At 51.6% G+C, this 21,105-nt stretch overlaps 1 protein-coding gene across 1 annotated transcript in view; it reads left to right on the top strand.

Moving 5' to 3' along the window:
- The first annotated feature begins 254 nt into the window (after positions 1-254).
- LOC137072660 (NLR family CARD domain-containing protein 3-like) overlaps positions 255-21,105 on the top strand; it is a 40,910-nt gene continuing 20,059 nt past the window's right edge. The window contains exon 1 of the mRNA XM_067440564.1: positions 255-392. Coding sequence (XP_067296665.1) covers positions 337-392 — 56 coding nt within the window. The 5' untranslated portion in view covers positions 255-336. The remainder of the gene's footprint in view (positions 393-21,105) is intronic.

Genomic DNA, 21,105 nt, shown 5'->3' with positions numbered 1-21,105 from the left:
AATGTTGATACAATATTATATTTTTCTCTGTGATTTACTACCTATACTGCATAACATTGCCTTGGGGCAACAAAATAAATTTTCCAGTGGGGGGGGGGGGGGGGGGGGGCAGATTTTATCTTGTAGCTGTAATGTTTGTCCTTTTGTTTCACAGAAACTTCAATGTCATTTATTTTTATTTTTGCACACTTCACAACAACAGTGACGTGTAAAACAGGGAAAGTTCACAATGGAAACAAACAAAGATCAGCTGTTTATCATCTGAAGCTGCTCCACCTGTTATTCACACAGATCCTGTTCCACTAAAAACACTTTAGCCAACCACAGAAATATTTAATGTATGTGATCATTGAAAGGAAACTCTCCACACCTTACAGTTTGAACCTGTTCAGGTGCGTATTTCAGATGGGTGTTTGTGTGTCTTTTGTTTTTCAGGACATTACCTGTCACATCAACTTACAAACCTGATCAAACAAAGGCTTGACATGAATGAGGAACAAAAGATATTAAACATCAAAATACTAACTATAAACCCCAGCAAACCTGTTACACATGGAGAGTTTTTATCAGATGTTCCTGGATCTATAAATGCTCATTGTGAGGTGTAATGGAAAAGTCTTTATCTCAGTGTTGAATAACGTCTTGGTTACGTATGTAACCCTCGTTCCCTAAGGAGGGAACGGAGACATAACGTCAGTGACTGACGAATGGGGGTTTCACCTAGAAGCCAATCATCTTCGAGATCTTAGAAAACGCCCAATGGCAGTGCCAATGCCATGGGCATGCGAGATTTGCATGCGTAACTCCGCCTACCCACCTGGGTATATAAGGAAGTAGCTGGCATGAATCGCATTATGTTACCTGCTGAGGAGCCAAGACTGAACTCTCGGCCGTTCCAGCCGTACAGCGAAAGTGGCAGCGGGACGTTACGTCTCCGTTCCCTCCTCAGGGAACGAGGGTTACATACGTAACCGAGACGTTTCCTTTCGTCAGTCACTCCGACGTAATGTCAGTGACTGACGAATGGGGGTCCCAATGAAATAACGCCACTCGGCTGTCTTCCAGTGCCCTGCGCAAGCGTGAGAGCCCTGATGCAAGTTAGGACGGTCAAAGGCCTCTACTTAACGCAGGAATACCAAGGTACACTGGGAGGCATATTCCAGAAGGATATATGCGCCAAGATGCCTACCCGTAGGGAGGACTTAAGAATACACGTATGACCCGAGGGGCTGCATACGGAAGATCACTGGGGTACCAGCCGCAGGTGGATTTTTAACCCCAGGGGTGGCAAAATTGCCAAGGGAATACACCCGCTCAGGGAGGCTTACGGTGGAAATACACATGTGGGGGTCACCAGAGGGCACATGCACACGGGGCACCTGGCCGGACACGAGTGTCTGGGCTAAGGGCAGACTTACTGGCATCGCCGTCGTTAGTGCTGGAGGAGCTCAGGGCTCTCGGGGAGCTCACCTGAGAAGAATATTGCACATATCCAGTCCGTGGAGTGGAATGGCGAGCAAGCGAAGACACCTGAGCCAATCCATTACCGGCCACTTGTAGAGGCGAGTACATAGTCGGATACAGGCTCCACTCGGAGGTTATAAAACCTGGCGAATGTGTTTGGTGTCGCCCAGCCTGCAGCTCTGCAGATGTCTGTCAGCGGAGCGCCATGTGCTAAAGCCCAAGAGGAGGCCACACTCCGAGTGGAGTAGGCCCTGACCCCAAGGGGACATGGACGTCCCTGCTGCTGGTAAGCCAAAACAATGGTGTCCACTACCAGTGAGACAGCCTTTGCTTTGAGAGAGCCTTCCCTTTCAGCTTCCCACCATAACAGACAAAGAGCTGGTCAGAGGTCCTGAAACACTGCGTCCTGTCTACGTAAGCGCGAAGGGCGCGGACTGGAAAGAGCAATGCCAAGGCTGGGTCTGCCTCCTCCAAGGGCAGCGCTTGCAGGTTCACCACCTGGTCTCTGAACGGAGTTGTGGGAACCTTGGGCACATATCCAGGCCGGGGTCTCAGGATCACGTGAGAGTCAGCCGGCCCGAATTCCAGGCACGCTTCGTCAATCGAAAATGCCTGCAGGTCCCCTACCCTCTTGATGGAGGCCAATGCAGTCAGGAGCGCTGTCTTAATAGACAAGAACTTAACATCTACTGACCGCAAAGGCTCAAATGGGGCCCTCTGCAGAGCACTTAGAACTACTGAGAGGTCCCAAGAGGGTACGAGAGGAGCACGAGGAGGATGTAGTCTCCTCGCACCCCTCAGGAACGTGATGACCAAGTCATGCTTACTTACCGTTTTACCGTCCAAGAGGTCATGATAAGCGGCAATAGCGGCCACATAAACCTTCAGGGTGGATGGAGACAGCCTTCGATCCAACCCTTCTTGGAGGAAGAGAGCACAGACCCGATCGGGCATTTCCAGGGGTCTTCTTGGCGAGAAGAGCACCAATTGAAGAAGAGGTTCCACTTCAACGCATAGGCCTGTCTCGTGGACTCGGCCCGAGGGGAAGTGATGGTAGCCACCACCGTAGGTGGTAGGGTACTCAAACCTGCCGCGTCCCGTCCAGGAGCCACACGTGGAGGTTCCAAGATCGGGACGCGGGTGCCACAGGGTGCCCCGTCTCTGAGAGAGGAGATCCTGTCTCAGAGGAATCGGCCAGGGAGGGGCTGTCGCAAGGAGACTAGTTCTGGGAACCAGGTCCGGCCGTGCCAGTACGGAGCGACCAACGTGACTTGCTCCTTGTCCTCCCTGACTTTGCACAAAACACGTGCAAGAAGGCTCACTGGGGGAAACGCATACTTGCGTAGGCCCTGCGGCCAGCTGTGCGCCAGTGCATCCGTGCCGAGCGTGCCCTCGGTCAGGGAATAGTACAGGCTGCAATGGGACGAGTCGTGGGAGGCAAACAGATCTACCTGTGCGTCCCCGAACTGATCCCAGATCAGCTGGACCGACTGGGGATGGAGTCTCCACTCCCCAGGGATTGGCTGAAACCGTGAGAGCTCGTCAGCTGCACGGTTCAGGATCCCCGGGATATGGACAGCACGAAGGGACCTCAGGCGCTTCTGACTCCATAGAACGAGATGGCGGGCGAGTTGAGAAATGCGGCGGGAGCGTAGACCGCCCTGGTGGTTGATGTACACTACTACGGCCGTGTTGTCCGATCTGACTAGAACGTGTTGACCCTTCAACAACGCTAGGAAGCGGTGCAGGGCGAACCGTACTGCCAGCAACTCGAGGCAATTGATATGCAGGCGGCTCTGGCTCTCTGACCAAGAGCCGGCGGCTGCATGTCCATTGCACATGGCACCCCAGCCCGTGGTGGACGCATCTGTTGACACAACAACATGCAGGGAAACTCGTTCTAAGGGCACACCTGCCCGTAGAAAGCTGAGGTTCGACCACTGGGTGAGTGTCTGTCTGCAGGCCCGAGTCACTGGGACCCGGAGCGTGCCAGACTGCCATGCCCATCTCGGGACTCGATCGCGAAGCCAGTGCTGAAGCGGTCTCATATGAAGCAATCCGAGCGGCGTCACCACGGCTGCAGATGCCATATGCCCCAGGAGCCTCTGAAACAGTTTCAGTGGAACCGCACTCTTGCTCTCTATCTGACGGAGGCAAGTCAGCAGTGACTGCTCGCGCACGCCGGTAAGCTGCGCACACATGGTGACCGAGTCGATCTCCATACCGAGAAAAGAGATCCTCTACCCTGGGCAGAGTTTGTGTTCGCACACCCGGTCCCGAGTGTGGCCCAGTATGAGCCAGTCGTCGAGATAGTTCAGGATGCGAACCCCTTGCTGCCTGAGTGGCGCCAGGGCTGCCTCGACAATCTTCGTGAAGACGCGAGGGGACAGAGCTAGCCCGAATGGTAGTACGTCATACTGATATTCCCGCCCTTCGAACGCAAACCGTAGGAACGGTCTGTGTCGCGGAAGGATGGACACATGGAAGTACGCGTCCTTCAGGTTGATCGCTGCAAACCAATCGCATGGACGAACGCATTCAAAAAGGCATTTCGCAGTCAACATCCTGAACGGAAGCCTGTACAGGGATCGATTCAGGATGCGAAGGTCCAGAATCGGTCGTAACCCACCTGATTTCTTCGGTACAATGAAGTAAGGTCTGTAAAAGCCGGACTTCATCTCGGCTGGAGGGACGAGCTCGACCGCGCCCCTCGCCAGTAGGGTCGCGATCTCCGCACGCATGACTGGGGCATTGGACCCCACCATGGTGTACCGGACACCCCGGAAGCGGGGAGGAGCTCGCGCCAACTGAATCGCATAGCCGAGCCGGATGGTCCGTGCGACCCAGCGGGACAGTCCCAGCAGCTGTAGCCACGCTCCCAGGGAGTGTACCAACGTAGTCATGCAGATCACCGGCTTACCCTCGGTGGGGCAGCGAGGCAGCGTTACCGGCCCGGACTCGGGTGGCGTAGCGGCCCGGTGTCGGGGCGGCGGTAACGGCTGCGCCCTGACAGAGGAGACCAGGGAAGGACTCGCGTTCCACTGGGGTCTGCTCTGAGAGGGGGCTGGCGACAGAGAGGGACGAGAGCGGCGTGGCCCGGAGGCGGCGCACACTGCCGTCACCGGTCTCTGGGTGCTCAAGGATGGGTTAATCAGTTCCTTCTTACAAAGGGTGCTGCTGACCCGTGGGCCAGCAGCTGGACAAAGGATTCTCCCCCGGCCCTCCACCGGGGGAAGGGGCGGACCTGCCACCGTCCCCTGAAAGAACTGCCCATCCCAGAGCTGTCCACGTCCGGAGGGCCGCTGGCCTCTTTTTTTTTTTTTTTTTAGAAAGCTGCAGGGCTGGCGTGGACTGGGACGGCTTCCTGTAGCGCGCTCCGCGGCGTGGCCAGGGTGAAGGCTGCTGCTGTGGCCACGCGGGAGGGGGTCGCCGGAAGTCGCTCTGGCGGCGAGGAGGCTGAGGCAACTGTGCCGGCGGCGCTTAGGTGCAGCAGCGGGCTGCCGGGGCAGATGGCCTCAGTCTGCCTCTGGGGACGGCCAAGAACTGTTGGGCGCAGTCCCTGACCATGCCGCCAATAAGGCCGGCCTGGGATATGGGCGAGCTGAGGAGGCGGGCTCACTCAGCCTTCCCGCATCTACCAAGTAAGGCCAATTGTCTTTCCCAGACCACAGCTGTGGACATCTCCTGACCCAGGGGGCGTGTGGTCACCTACGCCGCGTTGGGCAGGATCGGTGGCGGCACGCCTTTCTCAAGGCAGTGTTACCGGCCCGGACTCGGGTGGCATAGCGGCCCGGTGTCGGGGCACTGGTAACGACTGCGCCCTGACAGAGGAGACCAGGGAAGGACTCGCGTTCCACTGGGGTCTGCGAGGGGGCTCATAGCCCTGGATCAGCTCTGTCCTCTTGCATACGCATCGGGGCGGCAGCTTTCCCCATAGCACTGCTGGACTACGCCACCGAAGTAGACGAGCCAACAGGCTTGGGAGGGCGCTTAGGACAGCCTCACCGCGTCAAGTCAAAGCACTCAGTGGACACCGTAGTGCGCAACAGAGCACCTGACTGAGGGGGAGGGACCCCAGTGTACCCTTATGCCGCGACCCCCCGAGGGCAGAGAAGGCGGAGGAGGCCACCGAACGGTCGCGGGAAGACCCGGAGATCTCCCGGACCGCGTGCACTCCTCATGTATCTCGGGAGCGAAATGGCATTGGGGTCGGGGTGATTGGCAGCTGTCGGGTGCCACCTCCAAAAACCAATCGCCCAACCGCGAGCACTCGTGACAGGGTGGAGATTCACACCAGCCCGAGGCTCGCGGCTGCCCGAGATAACATGGCTGTCAACTCTAGGTCAGATTCTACAGTGCTACCACACCCGGAGGCGGAGCATAACCGAATCGTCATCCCCAAAGGACTCTAGCCCACCTTGAGATGCGGCAATCGACCTCTCGCCGCTATCTGGAGTATGAACGAAACGATCCTGCTGCTTCAGTCCAACACTCACTGGAAGCGATGTGCAAGAGGGCGGGAGTGGCCCGAGGAATGATCGTCGGGGTTCTTAATACCACAGCACCGCCCTCAGGTCACCCTGGCCACCAGCCAAAGTACCACCTCTCTCGGAGATGGTAGATCGGGGTGTGGCAGAGGGGACTCTCTCAGAGATCATTGAGTCTCGACCACAACATCGCGATGGTCATGTTCCCACAGAGGGAACACAGCACATCCACAAACACTGTCCGAACGTGCTGGGCCTAAACACGTCGAGCAGTGAATGCGTCCCAAAGACAGCAACAGATATCGACCGCACCTGGAAGTGCGCGGGCAACCCGTCTTGAAAAAGACGTGCCACACACAAGCTCTTTTTGTGAAAGGAAGCTCTGCAGAGTGCCGAAGCGCCCAGGGAAAACACACACAGCTGTTGCAGATCACTGCACAGATCAGCAGGCAGGCAATGTGAGATCGCTGGAACGCGCCGTTACACCAACACCCTGGAGAACCGCTCGTCTCGAAGACTGAAGAGAGGACTTCAGAATTCAGGCTTGCCGGAGTGAAGAGATGCTCTTAGCTCCGAAACAGAAACATAATGCGATTCATGCCACCTACTTCCTTATATACCCAGGTGGGTAGGCAGATTTATGCATGCAAATCTCGCATGCCCATGGCATTGGCACTGCCATTGGGCGTTTTCTAAGATCTCGAAGATGATTGGCTTCTAGGCAAAAACCCCATTCATCAGTCACTGACGTTAAGTCGGAGTGACTGAACGAAAGGGAACTGTTATATCACTGCTGTCGTGTCTATTCTTTTGCCTCAGAGGAAGATATGTTGATTATGGGTTATGACGAGCATAACCCACAGAAACCACAACTATATCATTAACCAATCGCTCCAGCGGCCGTGCTCAGCTCCACAACACTCGGTCCTGCTCTTCTTCACTACAGTAACGTTAATAACCAATCGCTCCAGCGGCCGTGCTCAGCTCCTCAACACTCGCTCCTGCTCTGCTTCACACTACAGTAACGTTAATAACCAATCGCTCCAGCGGCCGTGCTCAGCTCCTCAACACTCGGTCCTTCTCTGCTTTACACTACAGTAACGTTAATAACCAATCGCTCCAGCGGCCGTGCTCAGCTCCTCAACACTCGGTCCTGCTCTGCTTCACTACAGTAACGTTAATAACAAATTGCTCCAGCGGCCGTGCTCAGCTCCTCAACACTCAGTCCTGCTCTGCTTCACTACAGTAACGTTAATAACCAATCACTCCAGCGGCCGTGCTCAGCTCCTCAACACTCGGTCCTGCTCTGCTTCACTACAGTAACGTTAATAACAAATTGCTCCAGCGGCCGTGCTCAGCTCCTCAACACTCAGTCCTGCTCTGCTTCACTACAGTAACGTTAATAACCAATCGCTCCAGCGGCCGTGCTCAGCTCCTCAACACTCGGTCCTTCTCTGCTTTACACTACAGTAATGTTAATAACCAATCGCTCCAGCGGCTGTGCTCAGCTCCTCAACACTCGGTCCTGCTCTGCTTCACTACAGTAACGTTAATAACCAATCGCTCCAGCGGCCGTGCACAGCTCCTCAACACTCGGTCCTGCTCTGCTTTACACTACAGTAACATTAATAACCAATCGCTCCAGCAGCCGTGCTCTGCTCCACAACACTCGGTCCTGCTCTGCTTCACTACAGTAACGTTAATAACCAATCGCTCCAGCGGCCGTGCTGAGCTCCTCAACACTCGGTCCTGCTCTGCTTTACACTACAGTAACATTAATAACCAATCGCTCCAGCAGCCGTTCTCAGCTCCACAACACTCGGTCCTGCTCTGCTTCACTACAGTAACGTTAATAACCAATCGCTCCAGCGGCCGTGCTGAGCTCCACAACACTCGGTCCTGCTCTGCTTCACTACAGTAATGTTAATAACCAATCGCTCCAGCAGCCGTGCTCAGCTCCACAACACTCGGTCCTGCTCTGCTTCACTACAGTAACGTTAATAACCAATCGCTCCAGCGGCCGTGCTGAGCTCCTCAACACTCGGTCCTGCTCTGCTTCACTACAGTAACGTTAATAACCAATCGCTCCAGCAGCCGTGCTCAGCTCCTCAACACTCAGTCCTGCTCTGCTTCACTACAGTAATGTTAATAACCAATCGCTCCAGCGGCCGTGCTGAGCTCCACAACACTTGGTCCCACTCTGCTTCACGCTACAGTAACGTTAATAACCGCATCCATGAACGTGATTTCTGTCCGAGTCCTATTTTCCACCAGCTGTGAGGTGAAGACCACATGTCCCAAGATGCTGCGCTCACACTTTGTGTTGTTTTTCTTTTGAATAGGCGCCCTCCAGTGGACGGAAATTTGCATAGTGCACCTTTAAGTATTTGGTGCTGAGCCTGTGATGAACAACATTGAGATTACAAAAATTGAATGGCTGTTTTAAAATCTTCACTAGCGGTTGCTTTTGTTTGCGGGGTTTCCGGGGTAAGCGCTGCATTCTGCAGTTCATCAGCGCCCTCTGCTGATTGCACAGAGTGTGCAATTCATTAATGCGTCTCCTTCACCCATTCAGTCATGTGCAAGTACAAGTTGGGCTTGTTTACATCTGAGCGTGTGTCCCTTTGACGCAGAATACTGCAGTGTTGAGCATTTATACGGTTGATGGGCAAAGTATTCTTGAGCGCATTATAAAAATAAAAATAAATTGTTAATAAATTATTATTTACGGTATTTTGAAGTGCCCACGATAACAATATTGTGTATATTCATTATCGTGATATATTGCATTACCGAAAATCGGCACATGTCTAAGCCAGTGTTTCCACATCTTAGACTGATAACATGTAACATTAGTGCTAAACCTTGATACACGGGGCACCAAGTAAAATCCTGCCTAGGGCAACAAATTGGTCAGGGCTGGCCCTGCATTTGGGACAGGGCCTTAATCGCCTTAGGATACACTGTGTGATTTATGTGCGATTTCAGCAAGGTTACCGACTCACACTATACGAGTAGATCCAGGCGATGTTAAGCCAGAGTTTAGGATTTATGTGCTCACACTGTGCGGTCCGATCGCCAAGCACGATTTGACTGCTCAAACTGTATGTGTGAAATATGCTCGATCGTGCTATAGAGCGGTGTACTATAGAGAGATAATTCTCTGTGATCAAATAATGGTCAAATGTTCAGCTATCAAATCAAGAGGATTTAGCATATCCAATTAATGTAATAAAATAAATAATAATAATAATAAAATTATTATTATTAGGGTATGCCTACTTTTATTAAACTGATAGCCTATTCGTTTGCCCGCAACAATTTCATAATGCATAACCAACATGCTGCATAAAAGAATAGATTAGTTTACTCCTCATTAAAATTTAATTCTTTAAAAACATTAAGGGCGATTATATAATGAATTAAAAGCCTACAATTAAAATAATTAACAGTTTATAATATTATATCACACACATATATATATATATATATATATATATATATATATATATATATATAGTATTTAATTTGTCAGAACACTGCAATAATATCAGTCTCAAATTAAAAGAGCAGCTTTATTTCAAAATCAACTTGTTGAACATGAAATAGGCCTAGGCTACTTCTCTTCTCATTTTCTTCACTATATAGCCTAGGATTTTTCGGCCACAACCAGAGAAATATTAAGAAAATAAAATAAGACTGTTATGTTTTCTGTAGTGAATAATTGACTGGTTTGAGACTTCACCGGCATAATTCTTGCAGAAACTTCATGATTTAAAATGTAAAAATAATTTCAAATATTGCAACATGACATTTTTCTTCATCACCAATTGTCAAATGATGGACAACGGTTCACATTTCCTGTGATAATAAAATGAAGTAAATTATTAAATAAATGAGTAAATAAAGTGAAAAGTGAAACAAGTAAATTAATGATCAAGTAGCTGAATTAAAAGAGGTGCTATTGTGGTGGTTTGGAAGATTTGGATTATCCACATTACTACACAAACTGGAGGCATGTTTTGGCTGTTTGATAGCTGCCTATATAGAACATAAAGATCTCCTACTTTTCGTTTTCTTTCTTGCTGCCTTAAAGATGAAAAGGTATAACTTCTGCTTTGGCGCACGCAGGATAAAATAGGGCAATCAGTTCGTAGCTCTGCTTCAGCTGTGCGATTACCTCATGAGGGCCGAGCAGAATTTCTGACATGGCAGAAATTAATCCGACCATACGATTGCCAATCGTGAAAGGTTTATCGCCTCTCGTCTCCCTCTGTACACTGCACGAACACCTCACGACAAACGACACATAGCAAAGCTGAAAATCGGCCTTACACAAAACAGAGTCGAACGAGTCAGAATTCAGCTTGAAATCGGACGAAAATCGCACCATGTATGCCCAGCTTTAGTGCATTTACTCGAGTACTGTACTTAATTACACTTTTTGAGGATCTGTACTTTACTTGAATATTATTTTTTCTGGAAACTTATGACTTTAACTTCACTACATTTGGAAGACAAATATCTTACTTTTTACTCCACTCATGTGAAGTTCAATGATTTTCCAGCATTTTTAAACAGATTTATAGTTTATAGCATAATGGAAGAGGACGAATGTCAAAATGTTCATTTTGGCGAGTATTCACATAAAACAAAGTTGATTGTTTATCTTAAGTGAATGGAAACAGTTGGGAGAATATCAGATGTGTATCAGTGTATTGAACGGCCGGGCCCTGGCGCCGAGGCGAGTCGTTCCGGTCCGGCTCTGCCTCAATGCTCTGCCTCGAGGCTCTGTCAATGGCACACAAACAGAGGCCTGTGAATGATTTCGAGCGGGGGAGGGGCGGTTCCACGCGAAGGCCCTAGAGCTTCGCCCTTCAGGGACCTGCGCCGGGGGCCCCTGGGGAGTCTTGACGAGAAATCTCGAGACGCCCCGCCCCGCCCCTCCCTCCCCGAACGGGGGCCGTCCCGAGCCGCATTTACGGCCGTACCGGGCCAGAGGGATCGCGGCCTCTTTTTTGACCTTTCGACCCCCGGAAGCATCCGGGGGCCCGACGGACGTTCCCGCCCGACTCGGACGATCGTGGCGAGAGAGGAAACGGCGCCCCCTGGCCTGTCGGCCCTTCCGAAGCCGTTTCGTCGGCGATGTTCACGACCTCCATTAAATAACAGGGGGGCCGGATTACGCAGCATAGTCCCCGGGGCCCCCGGATTTTGCATGCCGACTCTCGGGGCCCCCCCGAGCGACACCCCGAAACGGCCTGGCCCTGGCGCCGAGGCGAGTCGTTCCGAGCCACTCTGCCGAGGCTCTGCCTCAAGGCTCTTTCAATGGCACGCAAATAGAGGCCCCTGAATGATTTCGAGCGGGGGAGGGGCGGTCCCACGGGAAGGCCCTAGAGCTTCGCGCTTCGGGGGCGTGCGCCGGGGGCCCCCGGGGAGTCTCCACGTGAAATCTCGAGACGCCACGCCCCTCCGTCCCCGAACGGGGGCCGTCCCGAGCCGCATTTACGGCCATACCGGCCCAGAGGGATCGCGGCCTCTTTTTTGACCTCTCGACCCCCGAAAGCTCGCCAGAGCGTCCGGGGGTCCGCCGGACGTTACCGCCCGACTCGGGGGGCCGCGTCGAGCGGGAAAGAGCCGCCCCCCGGTCCGTGGGCCCTCTCGAAGCGGCGTCCGCGAAACCGCTCCGGTAGGCCGTCTTGCGAAAATGGCATAGAGGGATTTTGCTACGGGGGTCCCGCAGGCCCCAGATTTGGCACCCTGGCACACGGGGGGCCCCCGAACGGCACACCCGGAGGGCGTGGCCCTGGGGCGCAGGGAAAAAATTGGCGACGTCGCAGGGCTCCGCGCTTCGGGGGCCCGAGTCGGGGGCCCCCGGGGGACCGGGAACCCGAATCTCGAGGAGCCGCGGACTTTCGCGTCCGAACGGGGGCCGTCCGTAGCCACATTTACGGCCATACCGGCCCAGACGGATCGCGGCTCCTTTTTTGACCTTTCGGCCCCCGAAAGCGTCCGGGGGTCCGACGGCCGTGCCCGCCCGACTCGGGGGGCCGCGGCGAGCGGGAAAGAGCCGCCCCCCGGTCCGTGGGCCCTCTCGAAGCGGCGTCCGCGAACCCGCTCCGGCAGGCCCTCTTGCGAAAATGGCATACAGGGATTTTGCTACGGGGGTCCCGCGGGCCCCAGATTTGGCACCCTGGCACACGGGGGGCCCCCGAACGGCACACCCGGAGGGCGTGGCCCTGGGGCGCAGGGAAAAAATTGGCGAAGTCGCAGGGCTCCGCGCCTCGGGGGTCCGGGGACCCGAATCTCGGGGAGCCGCGACCTTCCGCCTCCGAACGGGAGCGAATCGAAAATTTAGCGGGGTATCGGACAAATAACCGGTCCGTGGGATGGGGGCGTGGCCGCACCCGCCCACCCGAGGATTGGTCCAATGGAAAGGCACGGAAATCGAAAATAGTAGGTAATCGGGCAAATAGTCGGTTGGCGGGACCCTGACCTCACCCTCGCTGACCGCTCCGTCAAACCGATAGTCGATCGGACGAATAACGGGCCCGCGGGCAGCGGTCAACCGCGCCCCATCTCTTAACAGGGGATCGGACGTTTAGCGGTCTCGAGGGAGCGACTTACCCCTTTTACCTGTTTGAAGATGAGGAGCGGACGTTTAGTTGGTCCACGGACGGAGGGGGGGTCACCAGTTAGCCCTTGGTCGCCCCCTATCTGCGTCCATACGGGCACTATCCGGGGGAATCAAAGGAGCGGTCAGCGGGAGCTGGGGAAGTACGAAAGGTCATTCGGCGTGGTAATTAACAGAGCAAAGTGATCCGAATGTGCCCTACGGTCCATCCGGGTGATTATTCGCCCTTTGGACAATTAAACGCATGGGGTTTTTTCCGCGAACCCACTATATGTACTTCCTTAGAAAATTAGAATATTGTTAAAAGGTTCAATATTGAAGACTCCTGCAATTAATCACTTAATTATCTCATTAACTCCAGTCCTGATTCAGTGTTACATTTAACAGTCTGTAGTGTGTACACTGAGCAGAGTTCACTTCATCTGGGCTAACCCATGCGGAGCCTCGATGGCTGTGCTGGCTGGAAAACCGTGACAGTTAGGGGTTAAAAGTCAAGGGTCAACAGGCCAACTTGTGACACTGTCACACAAGACACATGTTTTAACAACTCTATATATTATTATGATTTTATGTATATTGGAGTTTTAATAGGTTTACATGTTGTCTTAGTCCTTTTAGTCCATTTTATTCATCTTATCTATTTTAATGTGTGTGTGTGTGTGTCTTTACATTTTACTGGGTCCGCCTGTCATGTGACTGATCACATTTCTATCATATCATATGTATTAATAATACAATTTGTCAAGGATTGAGTTGTAAGCCATTAATTGTGCCTTTCAGCAAAGAAAGCATATAAGGGGAACTAGAGAACTAACATCGGCACAAAGGAACAGTCACATTTACAGATAATAAATAATTGGTCCACCACTTCTGTTGATGAAAGACAATTTATTTTAAATTTATGGATAAATTTATTAACACAGACGAGCTGAAATAATTGTATAGACAATTTTTTATAAATCACATAAAATCACAGAAGAAAAAACTCCTGCATTCCTGCAAAACATGTTAAAAGGGTTAAAACAGATACATTTAAGATCAACTTTTATCCCCAAAATGTGTAACACTTCCAAATAAACCCTATATTATGCAATCATTTATCAATGCTCCACAGTTTTCAGTACCTCAAACAAACCGATCTCATCTCTTTATCAACCTCTACTGGTAGTCACTAGCTAGTATTCTAACATAGCATCAACAAGTGAATTATTACAAATAAAATCAATAAAATAAATGAATAAAGCTGATCAAGAAAATAAATTAATAATCCGTTATGGTATACAGTACATTTACATAAACTACCCTGGTCTAATGGTTTCCTTCTGGCTTGAGGTCATCAGGGCCAAAGGATAATGGCAGGATCTCTTCCACTGTCATCCGTTCGTAAGTTCCATCAGATTTCGTCATATAAACGTCCCACTTCAAGCCAAACTGCAAAAAAGATGACAAAACCAGCTTGATTCGTTGTTGTCGTTTATTTGTTCTAAGCCACAGCTAAAGCTAGACCTATTTGTAATAATAAAACAATAATTATCAGTTTGTATAATTTTTTTTTTTTAGAAGAACTAACCTCTCTCAAGAACTGCCTGCAGAATCCACATGGACGAATAAACTGATGTTTTACATCACTGCACAAAACACAATTAATACCAGAATATTACTCAATTGTATGTCATAATTTAGTGTATATCTCACTCACACACACACCTGGAAATTGCGATGGCTTTGAAGGAAGTATGTCCATCAGACACAGCTTTCGAGATAGCAGTCCTCTCAGCACACAGTCCAGCAGGGTAGCTTGCATTCTCTACATTACAACCTGTTAACAGAACATCACCATATACTGATGAACCATGAAAAACTGAGATGTACTGTAGTTTATATGTACAGTTGTGGTCAGAATTATTGGGACTCTTCACAAACAGCAAAAAATCCCCAGTGTTAAATCAACAGGTCTCAGTGTACATGTGTCCACACTGCATAAATAAACACTGAAGCTAATGAGATAATTAAAGGTGTCATGAACTGGCTTTTTTTATACTGTTGTCTGAGGTCAACTAATGATTTTCTACACTGGTTTTGAGGCTCTCTCCTGAACGCTGGGTTTTGATTGCGAGTGATGGCCAATTTGTGACTGAGTCCAGCGTGCTTCAGTTATGCTCTGTTATACACGTACACATAATCAAAACGATCTATAACAATTCAATACTATTACATATAAAACATCTCGGTTACTTATGGTAACCCTCGTTCCCTGAAGGAGGGAACAGAGACGTACGTCAGAACTAGATCGACGAATGGGGATCACTTCTGGAGACCCTATCAGCTTCGAGATTTAGAAAACGGACCAATGAACATTGGCGTGCATGCTTTGCATATCGCACTCCGCCCCGCTGCGCGGGTATAAAGTGGAAGCGATCACCACGCACCGTTGTTCCCTTTCGAAAGGGAACTCGAGCTGCGTCAGCTGACGCTATGGGGAACGCCTCCAGCGTGACCGGTGTCTGAGCTACTATCAAACCACAGCAATCCTATTGACCGGCGACAGCCTATGATGTCATCAAGGTGCGACCAGGAAGTATATAAGGGCGCCTTGCAAACATGACACCAGCATCTTCGTCTTCAGGGACTGTTTTTGTCTGAATGCTTCAAGTCAAAGGTAATCCAGATTCATTTATTTTCTGCCTGGGATTAAGAGCATGCACAGTCAAGCTCTTGTGGAGTCATTTGTTCGATTGTGTGTAATGTGAGCGAAGTTTTCAATCCGAAATCGCTCCGTTCTCGTCTAGCGCTCTTCCTGAGGGAAGAGCGTTTTTGCATCTGAGATTAGTGATGTGATCCCCGCTCACGCTGAGGCTGAGCGCGGATGCACGTCACAGTCCCTCGGATGGGGTCGCCGATCGCCGCGAGGGGATGTTTCCCTCCGGCGATCTAGCGACTGACGAGACTAATCACGAATGCTCGTAGGGATGGCTGGTGAGAAGGGAAATTAATTTCTCAGCCATCCTGACTGTGTATGCTGAGCCGATGGCTGTTATGAGCGCGCTGCATGCAGGCTGCGGCCGTCATGTGGGCGCATTAAAGGAGAGATCGCTCGTTTAAACGGAACGATCGATTTCTCCCCGGCCATAAAACCGTCGGCTCAGTTGAGCTTTTCCATTCCTTCCTGATCTCCTGACTGAGATTGTGAGGGTATGGAAGAACCCATATTCAGTGTATTCACGGACATCAGCGGGTGTTAAATGCTGATGTTTGGAGGATGGGTGGATATGGGTATGTGTTCTAGCTCCAACCCTGCCATCTGAGCTTCTTTCAACTATGTTTCAGGGGGTTTAGATGGCGGGGCATACACGGCAGCGGGTCAGCCTGGTGCTACTTTTACGCCGTGTCGGTGTTGCAAGTGTACTGGGAAGACCTGCTGAGGGATCTCAATCAGGGAAAATACCCTGACCCGCGGCGCAGCTGTGCGCCATATCAGCGATGGCAGGGCCTGAGGGCCAGTGTCACAGAAGCGCGGGTGGTGGTGTCCGAGGACCCGCACACCGCTGAGATCCGGGTCCCAGGCAGGCGGGAGGCGTCACGGTATACGGACCAGTGACGGGGCCTGAGTGCCAACATCGCCTCTCATGCTCCCCGCGGTTAAGGGCGGGGCGCAAAGAGGCGGACTCCCACATAAGAGGAATAGTATCACAACGCTGTTGGCGTGAATGAAATATCCCTCCCTTAGGTGGGTGAGTTAAGAATTACATCTCATTTACTGCTCTTCTTCATTTTTTCCCCAGGCGCTTCTTACATCCAGCCCTGAGGGGGGCCGTGACGATGATACTCTAGACCCCGCCTGGCTGGGCTGTGAGAAGCGCACCCTCAGGCGGTTGCGCTCCTAAACATGCATACTGTGAGTAAAACTTATGTGTGGATATCGTCGCGCAGGAGGCGAGCTGGTAAGTCCCCCTTGCGAGGGAAACATTTATTATTTATGTTGTGTGAGACTTCATGCTCCCCGCCAAGGGTTTGGGGATCACGGTATCGATGGAGGACACCATAGGGCCCTGTAGTTCCCCTGTCCGGTGGCTAGAACGATTTTTTAGATGCCGTTATGTGGTATGTCTAGAGCTAGCTTTGCTAGGAGAGAATAGCCGCCATTGTATGTACAGCTGTGCGAACAGTTTTTTTTGCCTTCTCTCTGTGTGATGAAGCAGTATTGAGGCAACCGCTCATTCTTATAGGAATGGGCTGTTGTTTTAGGCGAGTGTGCTCTCCTAGTCAAACAGGAAGCTCTTAGCCACCCCAGGGTAAAGCGGTCAACGTTGCCCCTCGTGGAATTTCATAGACGGGAGGGTGAGTTTAGGCTTACGCACGAACTACAGATTTATGTCTAGCCTCGCAGGGCTTGGACGGAGTATTATTGAGGTTTTTTCGCTCCCCCGAGCCGCGTATAATACTCTTATGTAGGCTGGCCCTCTCCGGGCCACTGCATCGGTTGGCCTAGGCTTTTGCGGGATGGGGGGCATTTCTTTCCAAAGAAGGAAAGTAATTATCGCCCGAGGCCCTCGGTTTGAATATTGCAGGGCATTTTCTTTCGCATCCCTAGTCAGCCTCCTCTTACATTAGAGTCGTCCGGCCAAGGCCCGCCCCCTTCTCTGCGTTTTGGGGTTTTTTGTAATGCAGGTTGGTGTGAAGCAGAATGAACAGCGACTTAGCCAGTGGTCGTGGGGCGGGGTTTGGCGTCCCACGCTTGTACGCAGGTGGGCTAGTTTTGCGAAAACCCCGCTTTCCAGAGCTTGTTGTGGCTGCCACCTTCTGGCGGCCCCTGGCCCCATCCTGGAGGATGTTGGGCCGGTGGGTAGCATATTTGTGAATATTTTTTGCCCTCTGCTCTGTGTCTTCTGCTCCACCTTTTAGGGCTCGGGTTGAGCTGCACTCGCAACCTGCGTGCTTCGTAATGGTTCGGTCGGATGCTCCCCTGGAAGCTGAAGCATTGCCATGGCTGACGCCCTAGCGTGAATGGTAGGCCGCTGCATGAAGGAAGAGCGGCCGCCCTGACGCAGGTGACGTAAGTTGTACTCCCCTCGCTTTGAGGGTCTAGGTACTTTCTGCTGAGTACACTGCTTTTGGCAATGTGTTTAGGCTATGTCTGTAGGCACTGCCGGATGGGACTGCGTCATCGCATGGAGGACCCCTTGAGCCTCCGGGATGAAGCCAGCCCCGGGAGGGGCATGGGCTACCAGCTGGCTGTGAGCAGCCAGCTTGGGCAGTCCTGGCAGTGGACTCTGAGCAGGAGGCCTCAGCAGGCCTCCTTGCGGGTGAGTCGCGACATCGGGCCAATGTGCGCCTGGGAGGAATATCCCCGACGATGTCGGCTTCAGCAGTACCTCGTCGACAAGCAGGACCATCATGGCCTCCCTGGGGTGATTCCCCAGGTGGTAACTGGATGTCTAGGTCTTCGTCAGCCAAGCAGACAGCCACTGTCAGCCCGACTTGGAGCGGCCAGCATTCATCCGACCTGCCAGCGAGCATTCGTCGCTGGCATGGCTACAAGCCCAGTTAGTAGGCCTCCCTAGGCCTCCCTGAGGGCCTGCTGGGGTGCAGCAGGCCTTGCCGGGCTTCCCTTGAGGGGGTATTCCCGTGCTTCAGGTGTTAGACGGCAGGTAGTAGGCCTCACCAGGCCTCCCTGAGGGCCTGCTGTGGTAGCAGTAAGCCTCGTCTGGCTTCCCCCAAGGGGTCGTTCCTGGGCTTCAGTTACTGGATGATAGGTAGTAGGCCTCGCGGGGCCTCCCTGAGGGCCTGCTGGGATGCAGCAGGCCTCATCTGGCTTCCCCTGAGGGGGTACTCCAGGGAACTAGCGCTGGATAACAGTTCCTGGGCTCCAGTCACCAGATGGCAGGTAGCAGGCCTCACCAGGCCTCCCGGAGGGCCTGCTCTGTTGCAGCCCCTGAGGGGGTGGTCCAGGGCCTCGGCCACTGGGTGACAGGGATTAGGCCTCGCTAGGCCTCCCGGAGGATGAGCCCCGGTTCCCGGTTCCTATGACAGTGAGCATGGTTGCTAGCCAGGGCGGCTAGCATGATCTGCTATCAGGTAGAAGGCCTCACCAGGCCTCCCTGAGGTCGTTCCCTGGTCTCAGTGCCGGCTACGAGTAGCCTGGCAAGTAGTAGGCCCTGCGGGGCCTCCCAGGGGGAATGAGTTCCTTGGACGGAGACACATAACTGGCTCAAGCTGACAGCTAGTGGTTCCTGCCATCAGGCTTCGGCACCTGATGGCGGGCGCATACTCTAGCACGACGAGTTTACACTGCTGCTATGCGGTCCCTACAGGACAGGGACCTGCATAGGTTGCCTACAGCATGGTACCTACCAGGCAGGCTTAAGAGCTCCCCTCTTATGAGGGTTGTCTGTGAGCTTACGGCCGCCTGGGCCTGGTCAGTTGGTCGTAGGCCCCTCGGGGCCTCCCTGTGAGATCAGCCTGTAGGCCTTCTCAGGCCTCCTGAGCACCCCTGTAATGTATGTGCTCGGTAGATCCTAGGATCGAGCAGCTGACTCCCCTCGCTAGCAAGGGTGGGAAAGCACTACGCTGAGCGCTGTTCTCCAGGATAGCCCGTCTCTGAGTTCCGGCCTGAGGCGGACACTGCCAGTTCGCAGTCCCTCAGCTTGATGCCTCTCCAGAGGCGAGTTTCCAGAGGCTCTGTTGTTAACAGACTGGGCTGGCAGACGGAAGCGTCCCGCATAGTGACGCCAGGTCAAGCCTCCCTGGTGGCATTCGGTGAAGTTCTTCCCGAATAGTGACTGGCTGGGGCGCCCTCGGGTCCCCTAGCCACATTCCCTTAAAGGAACCCCTTCTGTCGAACAGGTTGGTTCCAGGCCTTTGAGCGGCCGGGGTAGGGTACATGAAGGTGCCCCAAGGCCACAGCTCGGGCTATGACCGTAGGGAATGCTGTCACTGACAGCCTAATGTGACCAGAGGGGGAGTGGTTCAGGCATTTCAGTTGAATTTGCTTGTCCTGACAGTTGTCACTGCCAGTAGGCATGCACTCCCCTCGGCATGGCGGCGTGGGTATATCGTTCCCCATAGTGTCAGCTGACGCAGCTCGAGTTCCCTTTCGAAAGGGAACGTCCCCGGTTACGAATGTAACCTTAGTTCCCTGAGAACAGGGAACGAGACGCTGCGTCACTTTTGCCATGCCTCGGGGCCTGCCTGCGAACAGTCCCTTCAGACGAAGAAGCTGGTGTCATGTTTGCAAGGCGCCCTTATATACTTCCTGGTCGCACCTTGATGACATCATAGGCTGTCGCCGGTCAATAGGATTGCTTTGGTTTGATAGTAGCTCAGACACCGGTCACGCTGGAGGCGTTCCCCATAGCGTCAGCTGACGCAGCGTCTCGTTCCCTGTTCTCAGGGAACTAAGGTTACATTCGTAACCGGGGACGTTTTTCACTGAGGAGCCGAACCACGACTCGAACTGCAGTGATGGTACAGCAACTGTGGCGACAGGACGTACGGTTATTTGAACAATAACTGGAGTATGTCAGAGAAGAAAACGAAGAATAAAAAAATATCTGTGGAAGATTTTAGCAATTTAAACTTGTTTTGATTATTCAGTTTGGGTGAAAGTATGGTTATGATTATAAAAAATAAAGTAAACTAGCCAGAAAATATAACAATCTTTCGTTTAGTATTAATATTCAGACAGGTAAAGGCTCTCGGTCTGCAGCTGCAGTAACGGTGTAAAGCGAAAGCACACTTTTGATGAACAAAATAAATATAATATCACAAAAGCGCTCAAAATGCACACAAGAAGCACATGTGGTGTGTTTTAACAATAACTGGAGTATGTCATTAAAGAAAACGAAGAATAACAATCATCTGTAAAAGATTACCCATTTAAACTTGTTTTAATTATTCAGTTTGGGTGAAAGTATTATAAAAAGTAAAGTAAACTAAACAAAACAGTTAAAATTTTATATTCTGATCATACTAGCTGTTGAGGGGAAGGAAAAAAATGAGTCAAGTAATTGTCTCTGTAATTTTAATCCTCAAGGTACAATGCAACACGATCTGTAAAGAACTTAAAATAGCAGTAGACTACACATTCATGGGAAAATGCTAAACGTGTGTCCTGATGGCGTGAGCATGTTATTAATCATTATTTTTGCGCGAGCGGTTTGAGTATTTATCATAGACAGTAAAAGAAATGGACCGAGCGATCCCATTGACGTCAACGGCGAAATAATGAAGTCAACCTAGGGGCACTCACTTCCTGATGGCTGAGTGAACTGCGCCGGCTCAGACTGAGCTTGAGGACGTAGATGTGACGTGAGCCTCAATTACAATTACAATTACAATTATTGAGTGTCACTTACAACAATCAATTTGCCCTCATTACGTTAATTTACCACATTAGAAATAAAATAAGAGGTTTCCCCTTTTATACTCTCACATTGTAAAACACAACACAGCAACAACACTACTGTCAAAACCCTTATCTATAACAACTAGGGCTGTCAAAATTACGTATTAATAATGCGT

The sequence above is a fragment of the Pseudorasbora parva genome, chromosome 4 (assembly GCF_024679245.1).
Source record: "Pseudorasbora parva isolate DD20220531a chromosome 4, ASM2467924v1, whole genome shotgun sequence".
Lineage (NCBI taxonomy): Eukaryota > Metazoa > Chordata > Actinopteri > Cypriniformes > Gobionidae > Pseudorasbora > Pseudorasbora parva.
This window is presented reverse-complemented; position numbering and strand designations above follow the sequence as displayed.